At 35.5% G+C, this 16,202-nt stretch overlaps 1 protein-coding gene across 1 annotated transcript in view; it reads right to left on the bottom strand.

Annotated features, from left to right (window-relative positions):
• Positions 1 to 1,437: 1,437 nt before the first annotated feature.
• Positions 1,438 to 16,202, bottom strand: part of LOC122271003 (uncharacterized) — a 94,964-nt gene continuing 80,199 nt past the window's right edge. Inside the window, exons 11-16 of the mRNA XM_071181665.1 lie at positions 13,962 to 14,245; positions 7,153 to 13,229; positions 5,828 to 5,946; positions 4,728 to 4,762; positions 4,541 to 4,643; positions 1,438 to 2,358 (exon numbers count right to left, since the gene is read on the bottom strand). Coding sequence (XP_071037766.1) covers positions 1,727 to 2,358; positions 4,541 to 4,643; positions 4,728 to 4,762; positions 5,828 to 5,946; positions 7,153 to 13,229; positions 13,962 to 14,245 — 7,250 coding nt within the window. The 3' untranslated portion in view covers positions 1,438 to 1,726. The remainder of the gene's footprint in view (positions 2,359 to 4,540; positions 4,644 to 4,727; positions 4,763 to 5,827; positions 5,947 to 7,152; positions 13,230 to 13,961; positions 14,246 to 16,202) is intronic.

Genomic DNA, 16,202 nt, shown 5'->3' on the forward strand with positions numbered 1-16,202 from the left:
ATTTTTTTTTCTATTTTGACAAAATGTTTTTGTATTTTTAACTTTATGAAATTCTCCAAAAATTAGTTGGTTATAATTTAATAATAATAGACTTTATATTGCACCCTTTTTCTGAAAGCTTTTCTACTCCCATTCAAAGAAATCTATGAATTATTTTTTCTCAGCAAACCAACCAATCACAATTTTTTTTTTTTTACAATTGCTAACAGCAATGTTTATCGACAAATTTTTACAATTGTTCCATTAATGCTAATTTTTTCTATTTCATTTTAACCTTTTATAACATATTTTAATTCTAAAAAAAGGGTCTTTTTTAAGAACTAACTATATACTAATATTTAATTTTACTCTTTTGTTGGTCAATATATGATTTTTGATTCAAAAATTTGTAACAAAACATTAAAAAATTAATAAAAAATCTTGCCAAATTATCAAGATATGTTAAAAAAATAACATTTTGAATAAAATATTTTATAATATCGACACTTTTCTTGTGCCCACATCCTACACTTTATTAGAATAAAGAAACTAAAACCTGGAAATTTTAAGATTTTTACTGGAAAACCTGGAAAAATCAGGGAAATTTGAAATCTGGTTTGAGTGGCCACCCTGAAACATTGTGCACAAATTACTTTTTTTTTACCTACTCATGTATAGTTTGGGTAAGGTAGAAAAAATCACTAAACTCCAATGACCATTTAGTAGAAATTTAATAGTACAACAAATAGACATAAATTTAAAGGGAAAAATTGAATTTTTTTTTTGTAAAAAAATAACTTTAATTTACATGACTTCCACAATGTTTCTCTCTTTTTTTCTTTCCTTTTGCATTATGTTCCAAAATTCCTTCTTTCATTGAATTGTCTCTTAATGATTTGCCACATTTTGTTCTTAATTTTTCATTTCTTTTCTCACAGTAAATTTAATATGCTACTTTTTGTTCTCTTAAACTCATTTTTTTTTTCCTCAAAAAATATAATTTGTCGATTTCCGTTCTCAAATTTGAATTTTTTCTTTTCTCTTTCAGCAAATTTAACTACTATTTGTTCTCTCAAATTTTAGTTTTCTCTCATTTACAGCAAACGTAACTTGCTACTTTCTGTTCTCAAATTTTAATTTTTTTCTCTCAGCAAATGTAAAAATTTTTTTTTTGTTCTCAGATTTTTAATCTTTCTTTCACTTACAACGAATTTTAACTTTCTACTGTTTGTTCTCTTAAATTTTTGTTTTCATTCATTTACAGCAAAAGTAACTTGCCACTTTTTTGTTTTCAAAATTAATTTTTTCTCACAGCAAATGTAACATTCCTTTTTGTTGTTTTTAAATTTTAATCTTTTCTCATTGGCAGCAAATTTAACCTTCTACTGTTTGTCCTCTTCAATTTTCGTTTTCATTTACAGCAAATGTAACTTGCCATTTTCTATTCTCAAATTTTAATTTTTTCTCACATCAAACGTAACATTCCACATTTTAATCTTTTCTCTCTTATAGCAAATTTAACCTTCTACTGTTTGTTCTCTTAAATTTTCGTTTTCACTCATTTACTGTGGATGTAACCTGCCACCTTTCGTTCTCAAAGTTCCATTTTTTTTATCACTTATAACAAATTCCATTTTTTTGATTTATTTGTGGATTTTGACCAAACATTTAATCTTTACACGAGTTTGAAGTCTTCCCCGCTATGTCGAGTCCTTAAAATCCATGATAGATTACATAATAGCCACCTTCAACTTTTTGACTTGGCATCTTTATTTTCTTTCTCACTTTTCGTTTTCCCTATCGTGAATGTCACCTGCCACTTCTTGTCATCTCTCAGATTTTCAGTAGGCAACTGGAAAGTGTTTCGTTCCCTCTCGTGATCCACGTGAAACGTCACAGCTTGGCGAGATCTTGGCTGCTTTCCACTTCTAAGTCTCTTCAGGGTCTGGGTTCTCAACGCGCGATATCCAGTCCTGTTATTGGAAGATTTCACCTTCGTAGTGCCACTGAAACTGCTGATGCGACCTCCTATCGACTGGAACCTGGCGTCAAATTCCTCCACTTCCTCTTCTGTGAGGAAGTGGACATTGGCCACGCAGTCCACGGCCGATTTCGTCCTGCGTCCATCCCAGTATTTGTACGGCTGGATGTTGCATCGACACTTCATGGGTCGTTGGAGAAGGGGTAGTCTCAGGGAAGTGTTGTCCGCTAAATTCAGGGGAGTACTCATTCGAGGTGATCCCCTGGATTTCGGAAGGGGACTTGTTCTGGTGGGTGTTAGAATACTGGGGAATTTGTTGTCTATGGAATCTTTTGTGAAATTGTCGTCTTCTGGTTCGTATAGACGAATAGATGGTAATCTAAGTTTTTCTGCACTAACTGAAAAAGAGATGAAATTGTTAATATGGTAAATTCGGTTACTGCGCAAAATTATCAACTAATTATCGCTAAAGTGCAATAATCAGTTATTCTGCCGATTAACTAGCAATGTGAAGATTAAATACTAAGATGGTCTATTAAAATGCCGAAAATCTTTTTTTTTTTTCGCAAATTATGTAGGTAATCCAGGGTGCGTAGCGTTTTTAAAAAGTGCTTAAAGGTGCTTATTTTCGTTATTTAAAAAGCCCGTAAAGATGCTTTTTTCATTGGGTGTTTTTAAAAAGTGCTCAATTTTCCCTTTTCCAAAATGAGATTGTTTTCTTTACCCTGTCAATTTTCGCCACGTATTATGCAAAAGCGTGATTTTCTCAATGTTCTATTCAACGTTTTACAATTCATTCAACCACAATCTATTTCGGTGTTGTCTCATTCGGTCCATAGCGTATGAAAGCGCCGATCATTTTACATGTAAGATGAAATACTTGCGAGTCCACTTTTGTTTCCACTGAGCTGAGTTCGGTGAGATTATTGCACTCTCATGCGCAACTCTGCTACATTTTGCAAGATATTCTCAATTTCAGGCTTCATTTCCCACCCTCTGATATCGAATCGAAAAATCTCTTGATCATTTTATAATGACTAATGTAATCAACAAAAGAGTTCTTTGTCAGAAACTAGTAATTTTATCATGTAAAGTCTTAGAAAATTGCATTTTGTTAATGTACGTAGTGCTTAAAAAGTACTTAAAAGGTGCTTATTTTTTGTTGAAAGATTTGGCTACGCACCCTGTAATCTACATAATACCTATTTGACATTCGTTTATCTGTACATTACCCACAAGACTCTCATTAAAGAGAAAATAAGATATTTTCTGGAACAAAACGTTCTTGCGCGCATAAATTAACAAAGTGTTATTTATTTCTAATATCTAAAGAACCAAGTTAATAACAGTAAACACATTAGGTAATAGAATCAATTAATTAAAAAAATTATAAAGAAATCAGACGGTTCAAAATATTACTGCAACTATGGAAGTAAACATCTTCATTTTTCGCTCCAGAAAATTTTTTTTTACCTAACTTTGTTTTACTAAACAGTTGGGAGAAAAAGTTTTGAGACGATGTTTTCTTGTAAGACAATTACAGTAAAATACATAAATAATAAATATAAGTTAAGTAAAAAGAAGTAGACTATAAAAAATTATATTTCAACTAATTCGATGTGTGATACGGTTTTGTATTTAATTAACTTATCGTTAATTAACATCCTAACTTATGTAGAGGAACTTAGCTCAACTTTAATACGCCATTTTGCTGACGTCATATGTCATAAGTGTGGTCATATGTCTTCTTGAAGTGCAAGTACCCGATTGATTATTGTATCATGCAATAATCTCGTTTGCTATAAATTCTTGTAATTTAATGAAATATGTAATCAATACTTTTCAAAACAAAAGAAATGAATTATTAATTTACATTTAATTATGAAAAGAAGCTGATAATAAAACAAATCTTACAGCTTGAACGTTAAAACGCTATCTTGTTTACTAACAGCCAACTGATGCTGAGATTATAGATCAGGTGGTTGTGTATCAGCAGCCTTCTTCGTCTCGAGTTGAGAGTATTCCATTAGCGATGGGAGACTAATACCGAGAATTTCTTTTCAAGTTGAAAAATTAACGTTACGATATGTAAATAAGAAAATAATAATAACGTGATGTTGAACATTTATGTAAATAAGGGTGGCGAAAGTTTGGAAAAATTTAGACAGTGTTGAATCGTAAAAGTTATGAACTTTAATTTCACTTCAATTTTATGATTTTACTTGGTCATTTGCCACACAAATATTTAATTTGCAAATATTACATAATATTTTGATTGATAGTAATTTGTTAAAAAAAATTTTTTTTCCATCGAATTTTTTTCTGGAATGAGGCTACTCTGTAAATGTATTAGCAGTAAAAGAAGGACTATCTACTTATAGCATTTGATTTCCGATTAAATTGTAATTACTGAGTAAAAGGTATTTATAATTTTATTTACTATAGATTTTAGATAATTTTTAAATGACAGAAAATATGCCAATTGTGACATGATAGGTTCTTCATGTGGTATTGTGAATAATGAAGCACAGATATCGGAGATGGAAGAGAAAACAATAACGTGTCGGGTGTGATACTTACTGGGTGAAATTTCAGTGTCACTGTGCCGCAAGTCACTTGGAGATGATCCAGATTCTTTGATGATGGACATTTGGCGATCAGATCTTGGCGTGATATTGTGGTCCTAAGGAATATGAATTATTACTCAAATGCATAATAATTAATACAGTAATTTTGAAAAAAGAAATATATATCTGGTTAAACTTACTGTTTGATTTATAGAGGGTGTACTTAATGATTTATCTGAAAAAGAAAGAATATATACGTTAATGTGTGCAAGGATCTGTAACAAATTGTAAAGACCGTCAAATATTTCGAGAACTATGCATCAAATCAAAACTCTGAAAGCACAAGTGTGAGATATTTTTCTTTTTTCAGTAGTGTTTTGTTAGATTTTGATAAATTTTTTCCTCATCTGAATATTAATTCGAGACTTCTATGACTGCGGTTCCCAGTTTTTTTTTCCGCTATCGAACCCTAAATGATGGAAATTTTGGCGGAACCCCGGCGATATAAAAAAATAAAAAATTTTATTAGCCATTTTCAATATAATAACCAAAAATAAAATTAAAATATTATTTTTAAAAATATTTAATGTGAAAAAGTGTTATAATTATTATGAAAATATTTAACGTGAAAAAGACTACTAATTACGATGAAAATATTTAATATGGAAGAGACTAGTAATTTTTTTTAAAATATTTAATATGAAAAAGACCACTGATTACGTTGAAAATATTTAATATGGAAAAGACTAGTAATTATTTTGAAACTATTTAATCTGAAAAAAAATTACTAAGTATGTTGAAAATATGTAATATGAAAAAGACTACTGATTACGTTAAAAATATTAAAAGACTAGTCATTATTTTGAAAATATTTAATATGAAAAAGAAAAAAAAAACAATTTTGCTGAAAATATTTAACAGGAAAAAGACTACTGATTACGTTTAAAATAGCAATCTTTGAACAGCCGACTCAATTTTGAGTTTACCACTACCAATATTCAACTCCGTAGCTTTGCAATTTTGAATCATTCTAGAAAACAGGAGGACTCCTGAGAACGTAACTAGATCGTAAACTAGACCGAATCTAGACTTAATCGTAAACTAGACCGAAAACGTTGTGAACGGAGTATGTTTGATCCTAAGCCCTGTTCTCAAAAAAATTTCTATCTTCTTTGGATGAGGAAGCACTTTCAGTTCATTTACGCTGAATCAGGGGCTAATATTACACTTGCGAGATTGATGTAGAGTGATTCATCAATGGACAGTTTTAGTAGAGTTGCATAGACTGAGTGCTACTTACTTCTGCTGGTACCAAGGCGCGGGGAAGGCTTGTACTCGTGCAGATTTCCGTCCGAGTGTGCTCTAAAGATGGGAATACTGGACCTACGGACTCCTCCTCTCTTCCCGTCCGCAGTCTGCCTGAGGATAAAGATAACAACTCTCTATAGTCACTGGAACAACACTTTTTTTTCATTTAAAAATTACACAAATGTAAATCTTAAGCAAAGACTTTTCATCTTGAATTACTGGTATCAATAATAAATCAGCAAGAGTAAAGCGGAAGGAAATAAAAATATACATTTAATTTAGTTCTGATCAAGAAACAAGAAAATTTATTCTGACCTAGTCTTGAAATCAGTTACCATGATAATCAATAGATGGCGCTACTTATTTAAAAACATTCCACAATTTACAAAATAACTACTATTTACAGCAGCAATGGTGATATGAAATAAAAATGACAGACGTTAGTGAAAGAGCCGTTGTGGCTCACGGTATAGAGCGTTCACCTTCCAATGGGGGGTACCTAGTTCGAATCCCAGCGATGGCTGTTCGATACTAATTCAGCACCATGCTTGCACTGACAAAAGTGCTACCGTAAAATATCAGTGGTAGACGGATTATGGGCTGGAACCCCCGTTGCCGTTAGGCTAACCGTGGGAGGTTTTCCTTTCCATGTAACGTAAATGCGGGTTAGTTCCCTCAAAAAGTCCACCACGAAGGCAAATTTCTCCCAATATTTGATCCAGGAGTTCCCTTGTCTTCTGGATTGGGTACAAAATTACAAGGTTATGAAGTTGAACATTAGTGCTGCCGTGCAATTGAAAAAAAAAACGCAAGTGCTTGATTGATTCTGTGAAAAGTGACTTGACAACTTTTATCCTTCTATTGCTCATGCTATGAACGCTAAAATAGAATTTCAAAAATCTGATAAAACAAAACAAAAAATTATAACGTTGATTTTTCAATTACACGGCAAAGTACTCGTAAACCCGAAATTCGGTTGGCTGTTCAACTACGATTATAAGATGTAAGACGCTATAGAAAATATTTCAGTTGAAATGGTCGGAAAGACAGCAGATTTTTTTCCCCAGTAGTTTCCCATTTAGTAGCGCCATCTGATCGATTCAGTAACTAATTTTATAACGTGATAATTATAAATCATTTCTTAACAATAAACTATACATTCCTATCTTTTCCTGAATTGATTTTTAAACTGTCGGTCCTTTTTCGGAAATGTCAATAATTAATTAGTCATCTTCTTCACCATCTAAATGCATTTCTCGTATTATTATAATTAATTATTTAAAGTGTAACATAAAGATGAACAAAATAAAATCCCACCTTTTAAAGTTACTCCCCAACGTTGAAGATGCTTCTCCAGGAACTTGCAAAGCGCTTCGAACAATATTTTCCCTCCTGGGACTTTGGGGGATATTGGGGCACATGCTCAGAGAACCACTTCCATCGGATTTAACAGATAATTCACTGGTGGTTAATGAATCTCTTCTTGGCGTGCGATGGTAGTCTGAGAACACAGAAGAATTCGACTTACGCCTACTTGATTCTAAAATGGGCAGTTTGCTAGTCAACTTCTTCTGCTTGTGTATTGGTTGGTCATCCACGTTTTCATCGGTGTCTAAACTTGGCAGTGAAAGCTTTTGTTCCATCTTCGAGCCTTTCATTCCAGTGTTGATCATTGCTGTTGTGTGTCCGAAGTCGATGGTTATGGAACGCCGATGCTTGTGGACTGATTCCGTGGTGCTCATGTAGCCGGAATCTTTTACGTAGGACTGATCGCTTTCTCCTGGGGCTGAACTAGCATCTGTAGTGCAATCTCTTTTGATCTTCTCCTTTTTGCGGTCTTTCATTCTTATCTTTATGCTGTAACCGGGATCTTCCTTACGTTCGATGACGAACTTCACATCGCCTTCATCTAGAGACGATGACTTCGCCGTTTCGGACAATCTGGGTGGTGGTTGTTTTTCATTATCTTTATCATCTTTATCTCTATCATCTTCATCAGCACCATCTTTTGTGACATCTCGAGATCTATCATTATTTACATTCCGTATGTTGCTAGCGATATTTAGTTCTTTATCGTGATTACTTTCTTCTTTATTGTCTCTTTTCCCGGTATTGGACTTTAATGGGCTTTTTGATTGGTGTTTAACAGATTTATCGCGGTGTATCGTTGTGTTTGGTATAGATGATTCGTTTTGCTGTGTCTGATTAGCTTGACTAGGTGTTGGTTCATTTCCTGTTTTATGAAGCTCGTCATTTCTAACTTGAGGTATTTGTTTACTTTTTTCAGGAATATTTTCTCTTCTTGGCGAGTTAATCGCAACCTTCGATCCTACAGGTTTGCTCTGAATAGATTTTATTGGTTTTTGCTTGCTAGGAGATTGATTTTGAGAGCCGGTACTTTTATCTAACTCTTTAGAATCTTTTCTCAAAATGACCCTTTTCCTTGTTTCAACTTTAGCTTTGTCTTTAGAGTTTTGAGCAATCTTTGTGTTCAGAACTTTGGATTTCACTTGCAGCGCCGGGCTGCGTTCTGAGATGGAACCAGTTTTTTCATCTTTAGCTTTACCCGCATTCGATTTCGCTTCTTTATTTGCAACATCGGTTTTACCACTTGCTTGTATACGTCTGGGTAGTTTATTAGTTTGCGCTTTGTCCTTTTGTGCTTTATCTTTGGCTTTGTCCTTCTCGGGAGGTTTTTCCTGTTTAAACCGCTGGCTTGAAAAGTTAGGTTTACGTTTAAGGGTATGTATGGGGCTGCTGCCTGAGCCAAAATGAACCCACAGAAATCCGGGTTTATCTAAGTTTGAGTACTCTCCATGTCGTTGGCAAGGGAGTCTGTTTGGGCTATCTTGATGAGAATTTGGAAAATAATTATTGCCGTCAGCGCTGGGATTAATAATAGTACTGTTGAAAACTGTTAATTGTCCATTAGAGTTTAACCTTCTAAATGCAGAATTTGCTATGGCAACAGCTTTCTCTGACTCCAAAGACCTCTCTCGCTCTCTGGATTTAAATCTGGTGTCAGATTGCTGTTTGTGGGATTGTTCATAACGATCTGAAGTTAATCGAGTTGGTCTTGGTTGCATGTTATCTTTAGCTGCTATACCAGGTGTGGTATAGAACAAAGCTCCACGGTTTTGTTTTTTCTTGTCAGCCTCTTTCGTTTGTTTAGTCATGGTAATATTGGTATCAACAGGTTTAGTATTGTAGAAGACAGCACTTGGATTTTGTCTTTCAGGAGATTTCTTTGGTGAAGCTTGGGGCACTGGATCCTCATTACTTTTCGAAATATTATCTTTACTCAAAAAATCTTTGGTAGAAGTTCCTATATCTAACATTTTCTTACTGCTAGTTCCTATGCTTGATGTTTTGGGCACGTTTAAGGCAGTGGGTTCTCTTGAGGCTTCTGTCTGTATGGCTATACTTTGTTGAATGTTATATACGTTCTGTTCTTCTTCGTGTTGATCCTCCAATGAGACTGACCGCCCTGTCTGTACGGAAATTGATCTACTCACTTCAGTCTCTAAATTATTCTGATTTTGTTCATCTTCGTCGCTCGAGACATTTTCGTTCACATTTTCTGCAGATTGTCTGCTTTTATCAACGTCTTTCTCTAATTGGGTTTGACTATTTACTTTCTTAAATTCCTTTATTGACTCGGAAGCCTTCTCCGCCTTTTCCACAGGGGTTTTATGGTGTTCATCAGTTAACTGTTTCCCTCTTTTATTTTTTCCTGAGGAAATAAGCTCCTCATTCCGCTCTGTTGGTGTCAAACCTTGTTTTTTAATGGATGGAGACGTGGATTCAGTTGGCTTTGCTACATTTTTATCGGAATTATTCTGGTGATTTTTTTCCTCGTCCTCAATATGTTTGTTTTCATTGTTATTCTCTGCTTCAGAACCATCCAAAATACTACTCTGGGGTTTTAAAGTGTGTCTTTTTCTAGCATTTTCAGGATTAATTTTATCTTTATGATTAATTGCGCCTGGAGGTTTCGTTGCAACTTGGAGGTTAGTTGCATCTTGTTTATTGGTTGCATCTTGAAGATTAGTTGTATATTGATTATTCGTTGTATCTTGATGAATTGTTGCGTCCGGTTGAATAGTTGTTTCTTGATTATTAGTTGTTTTTGTGTCTAGAGATTTGATAGCATCAAGATTAACTTCTTCTTGAGGAACTAAATTCTGTTCTTTTTCTTCAGAACTGTCCTTTTTATCTGAAAGTTCTTCTGAAAGTAACAGGAGTTCTGGTATATCCGGCTTTGGTTGAATTTCGTCACTCTCGTCAGTAAAAAATTTTGTCTCTGCCTCAGATGATGAGTCAGGGTCAGAGAATTGCTCATTTTGCTTTTCCTCATCAGGAGGTTCAATTTCACTCTCAGATAAGTTGTTTAGATCTTTATCACCTGTTATAAGACCATCGTGTGTTTGAATTTCAGTAGAATGCTCTTCTAAATTAAATTCCTTGTCGTAATTTGATTTTGTGCCTTGATCATCCGATTGCATATTGGGATCAAAATCTTCTGAGAAGTCGTTCGTAGATTTTGGCTTATTTTTTTCTGATTCTGGGGATGTTCTTCGTTTTTCTTGAGATTTTTCTTCCGAATATTCTTTTTCCTCAGGTATATGTTCATTCTGTGTTAAATCCGCATTGTTTTTTTCGTTTTGTGGAGGTGGTTTTGTAACTGTTTCGTCTATTTTCTTTTTCAATTCGATTCGTGGAACAGCTTCTTTTTGGTTTTCCATTTCGTTTTTCAGTTTAACCGCTGCAGATTCAGTTGTCTGATTTAACTCTTCCTTATTATTTGATTTTCGTTCTTTGAGTTGCTGTTCGTTTGATTTATCACTTCTCCGTTCTTCAAGGAGCTTTTCTTTCGTTTGTTCCTCGATTTTCTGTTCTTTCAATCTACCTTTTTCTCGATCTTCGGGTAGCTTTTCTTTCTTTTTGTGTTTTGTTTGCTGTTCCCCCGATTTAACTTTATTTCGCTCTTCGAGTAGCTCTGCCTTCGTTTCTTTAATTCTCTTTTGTTCTTTCAGCTGCTGTTTCTTTTCTTCTGCATCTTTTTTGAGCTTTATATGCTCTTTTTGTGCAGTATCCATCGTATGTTCTTTTAACTGTTGTTCCGCTTCAACTGGAATTATTTCCCTTTTCTTCATTTCGGATTTATCATTTAATTCTTGAACAGTTTGTTTTTCAGAATCGTCTGCAATAAAATTCGAATTTGATGTTTCATTACTTTTTATGTGATCTTTCAATTCAGCTGTTTTTTCTTGCCGACTTTCTTCAGATTCTAATTCTTCTGCGTCGGGCTTCTTATTCTGCACTACATGTTCATTACCTGCCTCGGTTGCAGCTTTTTTCTTGAATTCTTCTGTTTCCAATTGTGAATCGTGATCAGACACCTTTTCTTTATCTCTGTCGTAAGCTGTTCCAGAATCTTTTGATGTTTGCTCAGGAGCTTGACTTACCGGTGATATCTCCCGTTTATCTCTCTTGGTATTTTTAGATATTGGTCTTGTTGGTTCAAGAAATTTTGTGTCTTTATTTTTCTTAATCACTCCTTTCATATCATTTTCTTCGGCATCATCTTCAACTTCAGGTTGCCGTAAAGAAGCTTTTGTATTTGTACCAATTAATGTTTCGTTCGATTCGAGTTTTTCTTCCCCTTCAACTGGAACGATTATTATATCTGGAAGTACTTCATTAGCATCTACAGTTTTGTTTAAATCGACAGCATCTTTTTCTTGTTTCGATTTTACTTTACGAGCATTTTGCATTGGTTTTGTAACTTTTTGACTTTGTTTTACAGCAGGTTTCCTCGTAGAGCGTGATATGCTTCTACTGGAAACTTGTGCTCCTCCTCTTCTCCTTGGACTTAAATTGCTTGAACGAGAGGTTCTCCGTTTCGAAGTCCCCGCTACTGTTTTAGACGCTCCAATTTCTTCTTTAGCTTCATCGCTAACAGGAAGAACTAGCTTGCTTTTGTTATCTTTGATGTCTGAAGTCTGTTCCTGGACAGGAACTGATAGACTTCTTGTTTTTTCAGCGTTTTCTCCTTCCAAATCATCTATTCTTTGATTATCGTCCAATTCTTGATTATCAATAAGTCCTTGTTTACTCGAAACCTCAACATCGTCTGCGATGAGTACTCTTTCTGATTTAAGCTCTTCATCGAATATCGTAATCCGTGGAATTTCTTCTGAGTTTCTCCTAGGCAGAACGGACATTTCGCTTTTCGATCTCTGTTCTTCGAGACTTGAATGCAAGTGGTCAGATCTATAAAATCGAGAGTCGTCGTCCGACAAGGGTCGTCTCTCTGATGAGTAATCCATGCTTTCACTACGTCTTCGTAATCGAGATCTTTTTCGATGGAAATGCCTTCTGTTCTTCCGATGTTGGGCAAAATGGTGAAAATCTCCTCGAACACTCAGATCTTTTTCTAGAGGTGGTCGACGGTGATGGTGATGATGATGGTGGTGGTGATGATGATGGTGACGTTTGGATTTATCATCTATCTCTTCAAATGTCTCCTCCCTTTCACTGCTGGCCACATTAGACGTCGTCTGCATTGGAACTTCTAAAAACTGGCTCGAGCTTTTGCGCCTCAGTAGATGTCTTCGTGGTGAATCATCATCTAAGACCATTTCATTGTCGCGTTCTTCATTCTCATTCATTCTGTCGACATGCATAGAATGTTTCCGTCTATGATGTGTTTCTCGCTGCTGGCATTTTTCATCCTGGCATTGAGAAGACCTCCTGTGCCTACACTTGGAATGTTTTTCATGTCTTGAAGACGTTCTAGAATGTCTCCTACCAGACCTATTCCTTTGATCGACGTCTTCACCTTCTTCTAGCAAATGATCTACGTCTATGCTGTTATCAGTGGACTGCCATTCTTCCTTTCCCAATTTTCTCCTGCTTTTATTTGCATGGTGTTGTTCTTCTGGAAAGTTCTTTTCGGGATATTTTTCTTTCATTCTTTGTTTCTTATGGAAAGCATCGTAGTCTTCACGCACAATATGCTTGTACTTATCTGATCGTTGGCGTTGAGGTTCATCTGCGTCAGCGTTACCTTTGTCCTCGTAATCACGCATCTCTGATGCCTTAGCCTGCTTCTGGAAGTAACGCTTTAAATAGGGGTTGGGCTCCCTCTGATTGGGACGGTGACCACTGCTGGTTTCACTCTCTTCGGGTTCTTTCCCCCAACTTCTGGCATCTGATCTTCGTTTTTTGAGTCTGGTGACTTTCACGCCAGTTACAATTCTAGTGACTTCTGTATCGCTGCCAACGCTGTCAGAGAAATAATTCTTCTCTCCATCATCACGGTCAACATCGACGTCACTTACGTAACTGGATTCGTGTTCATCAAAATCTTGAGTGGCAACGGTTTCAGTCTAAAAATAAATACAAATAAATAATTTTAAACATAGAATTATGTCATGGGACATCGGGTCACTGTTTTTCAGCTTGTTTATTTTTACCTTTTCCCTCGTTCTTCCTTTTCTCTTTTTTCCTCTGTGAGTTAACGGCTGGCGGTGTTTTTATTTCACAGTCACTTCTGAGGCATTAATCTCTATCAAGCTTGGTAACTGGTAGGCGTGGTCGGCATCTTTGAATTCCACATGCTTCCTTTCTTTTTTAGGGAAAGAAAAATGTTTTGTTCAGTTTAGTTGTTTACTCACTGCTTTAAACAACTAAACTGGACCATACTTTGAGCTTTCCCTAAAAAAAGACACTAAGCATGTGGAATTCAAAGGAGCTGACCCTTTGAATTCCACATGCTTAGGAAACCTGCCTAGCCGTCGCCAAACCTCTGGAAGGACTAAGACAGAAAAACACCGCTAGCTCTCAGAGGAAAAAGAGAAAAAGGTAGAACAAAGGAAAAAGTAGAAATTAACATATTAAAAAAAGTGACCCGATGTCACAAATTACTTTATCCAAAACATAGAAACTTCATATAAAAAAAAAGAGTTAAAAACTTAAGTCTATACTTTGTTTTAAGATGTAAATCACTACATTCCAATGCTAAACTACATTCAATACATTCCAATGCTAAACTGCATTCAATTGCATACAATACGTTAACATAAATGTCATTATATTCCAATGTAATTGTTTCTTTTTACCTCGTAGACTTTCTGAAGGGGTTTTTCGGATTTCAGATCCTCTCTTGTTTGTCTTGATGTCTTCTTCGTTTTTTTCTTCGTTCCATCATCATCAGCATTCAACGTCCTTGATCGTCCGCCTTCGTCTTCAGTTACGCTGACAACAATACCCCTTCCATCTCTCGTTTTCTTATTTAGGATAGACTCTCCTGCGATCTCCTTGCTGGAAGTTCTTCTCAGGTAGACATTGGTCAGAATTGGCCTGAGTTGCCTCACTTCAGACGATGGTCTCCTTTTACGTCGACCTTAAAGAAAAGCATAAAGAAGATTATTATTTATAAGAAAAAGTTTCAGTTGTTTTACCTAAGTAATTATTTTTATAAGTAACACTACATTTTACTACATGTACTACATTTTTGACAAGTAATCTAATAATATACAGAATACACTATGCGGTCAAAAGTACCCGGACACCCGGTTGTTATGGTAGTGGAAGCATAATGGTGTGGAGATTTTTTTTATAACCGTCGTTGAACAGCCGACACAATTTTTAAGGTTTACGACTACTGATGTTCAACTCTATAGCCTTGTAATTTTGAACCCAATCCAGAAGACGAGAGAACTCCTGGATCAAGTAATCTAATTGGGAGAAATTTGCCTCCGTGGAGGACTTTCTGGTGGAACTAACCCGCGTTTGCGTTACATGGAGAGGAAGACCAGAGAAGGACAAGGGGACTCTAACCCATGATTAATCAAACACTGAGGATATTTCAAGTCAGCACTATGGTCGGTGCAAGCCGAATGTGGAATTCATATCGACTGAGATTCGAACCCGGTTCGCCTCATTGGAAGGCGAATTCTCTGTCCCCTGAGCCATCGCGGATCTGTGAATATGTTTTTCGGGGCTGGATGGAAACATAAGCTCTGAGATGTACATAGATGTCTGTACTGAGATGTCTCTGGCTAAATTATTAGACGCACTATAAGATTCCATGTAAAATCTTAACTATCAGGTGATACTATACAGCATTATCATTTTTACGCGGATTTAACTGGTTTGCACTTGTTTACGTTAGTGTATTAATTGGTTAACATTGTAACGCAATACGTTAATAATAAATACAAATAGAAAGTGTATAAAAAATCTCCTGTATAAAAACCCCATTACATGTATGTTTAAATATAAAAGCGTTGCCTATAAACTCGTGCAAAACATGCAATTATTCAAACACTACAGTGCGTTTAATATATTTGGTCTAATTATTATAATATACTAATATAATGCTTGATATAATAAATATTCTATATTTATATAACATACCGTCTAACTCATCCAATCGTCGAATTTATATTATATATCGTCTGGTTTAACCCATTGATACACGAACGTAAACAGGTGTAAACCGGTTTCAGTCGCGTAAAAACAATAATGCTGTAGCGTGCGGGCCAGAGACTGTATGTGGACAATGCTGCAATCCCAACTCTATAGCAATATTTCAGCCCATTTCTCTTCCAGCTCCATTCACACATCGAGGCTTGCACAGACAGGGTTTGACGAAATGGGAGTTCAAAGAGTGAACTGGTTTTCTCAGAGCCCCGATCTAAAGCCCATAGAACACCTTTGGGACGAATTAGAGAGCAGATTACGTAGCCAGCCGAATCACTGCAAGCAATCACTTCAGCTGTGATGGAAGTCAATTCCTATCACAAACTGGCGGAAAGTCTTCCCAGACGTGTGCAGGCTGTCATCGATGCAAAAAAAAAAGGACCAACATCATATTAATGTGTGCCCCAGGACACTCTAAGTCCATACCACTGGGTGTCCGGACACTTTTGGCAGGATAGGGTATTTCATAATCATCGTCCTCAAATTGAGGACAATATAATGTGCAATGTCATAACGTCCTCAAATTGAGGACGATATGATAATCGTATCGTCCTCACGATGAGGACGATGATTATAAAATTCATGTATTTTTTAAATTCTTATCTGCTTTGAAGTAGAGACTGTGTGTGGACAATGACCTTTACACATTGGACACATTATAATGTCCTCAAATTGAGGACAATATAATGTGCAATGTCATAACGTCCTCAAATTGAGGACGATATAATAATCGTATCGTCCTCACCATGAGGACGATGATTATAAAATACATGTATTTTTTAAATTCTTATCTGCTTTGAAGTAGAGACTGTGTGTGGACAATGACCTTTACACATTGGACACATTATAATGTCCTCAAATTGAGGACAATATAA

Source organism: Parasteatoda tepidariorum, chromosome 6, assembly GCF_043381705.1.
Source record: "Parasteatoda tepidariorum isolate YZ-2023 chromosome 6, CAS_Ptep_4.0, whole genome shotgun sequence".
NCBI classification, from domain to species: Eukaryota; Metazoa; Arthropoda; class Arachnida; order Araneae; family Theridiidae; genus Parasteatoda; species Parasteatoda tepidariorum.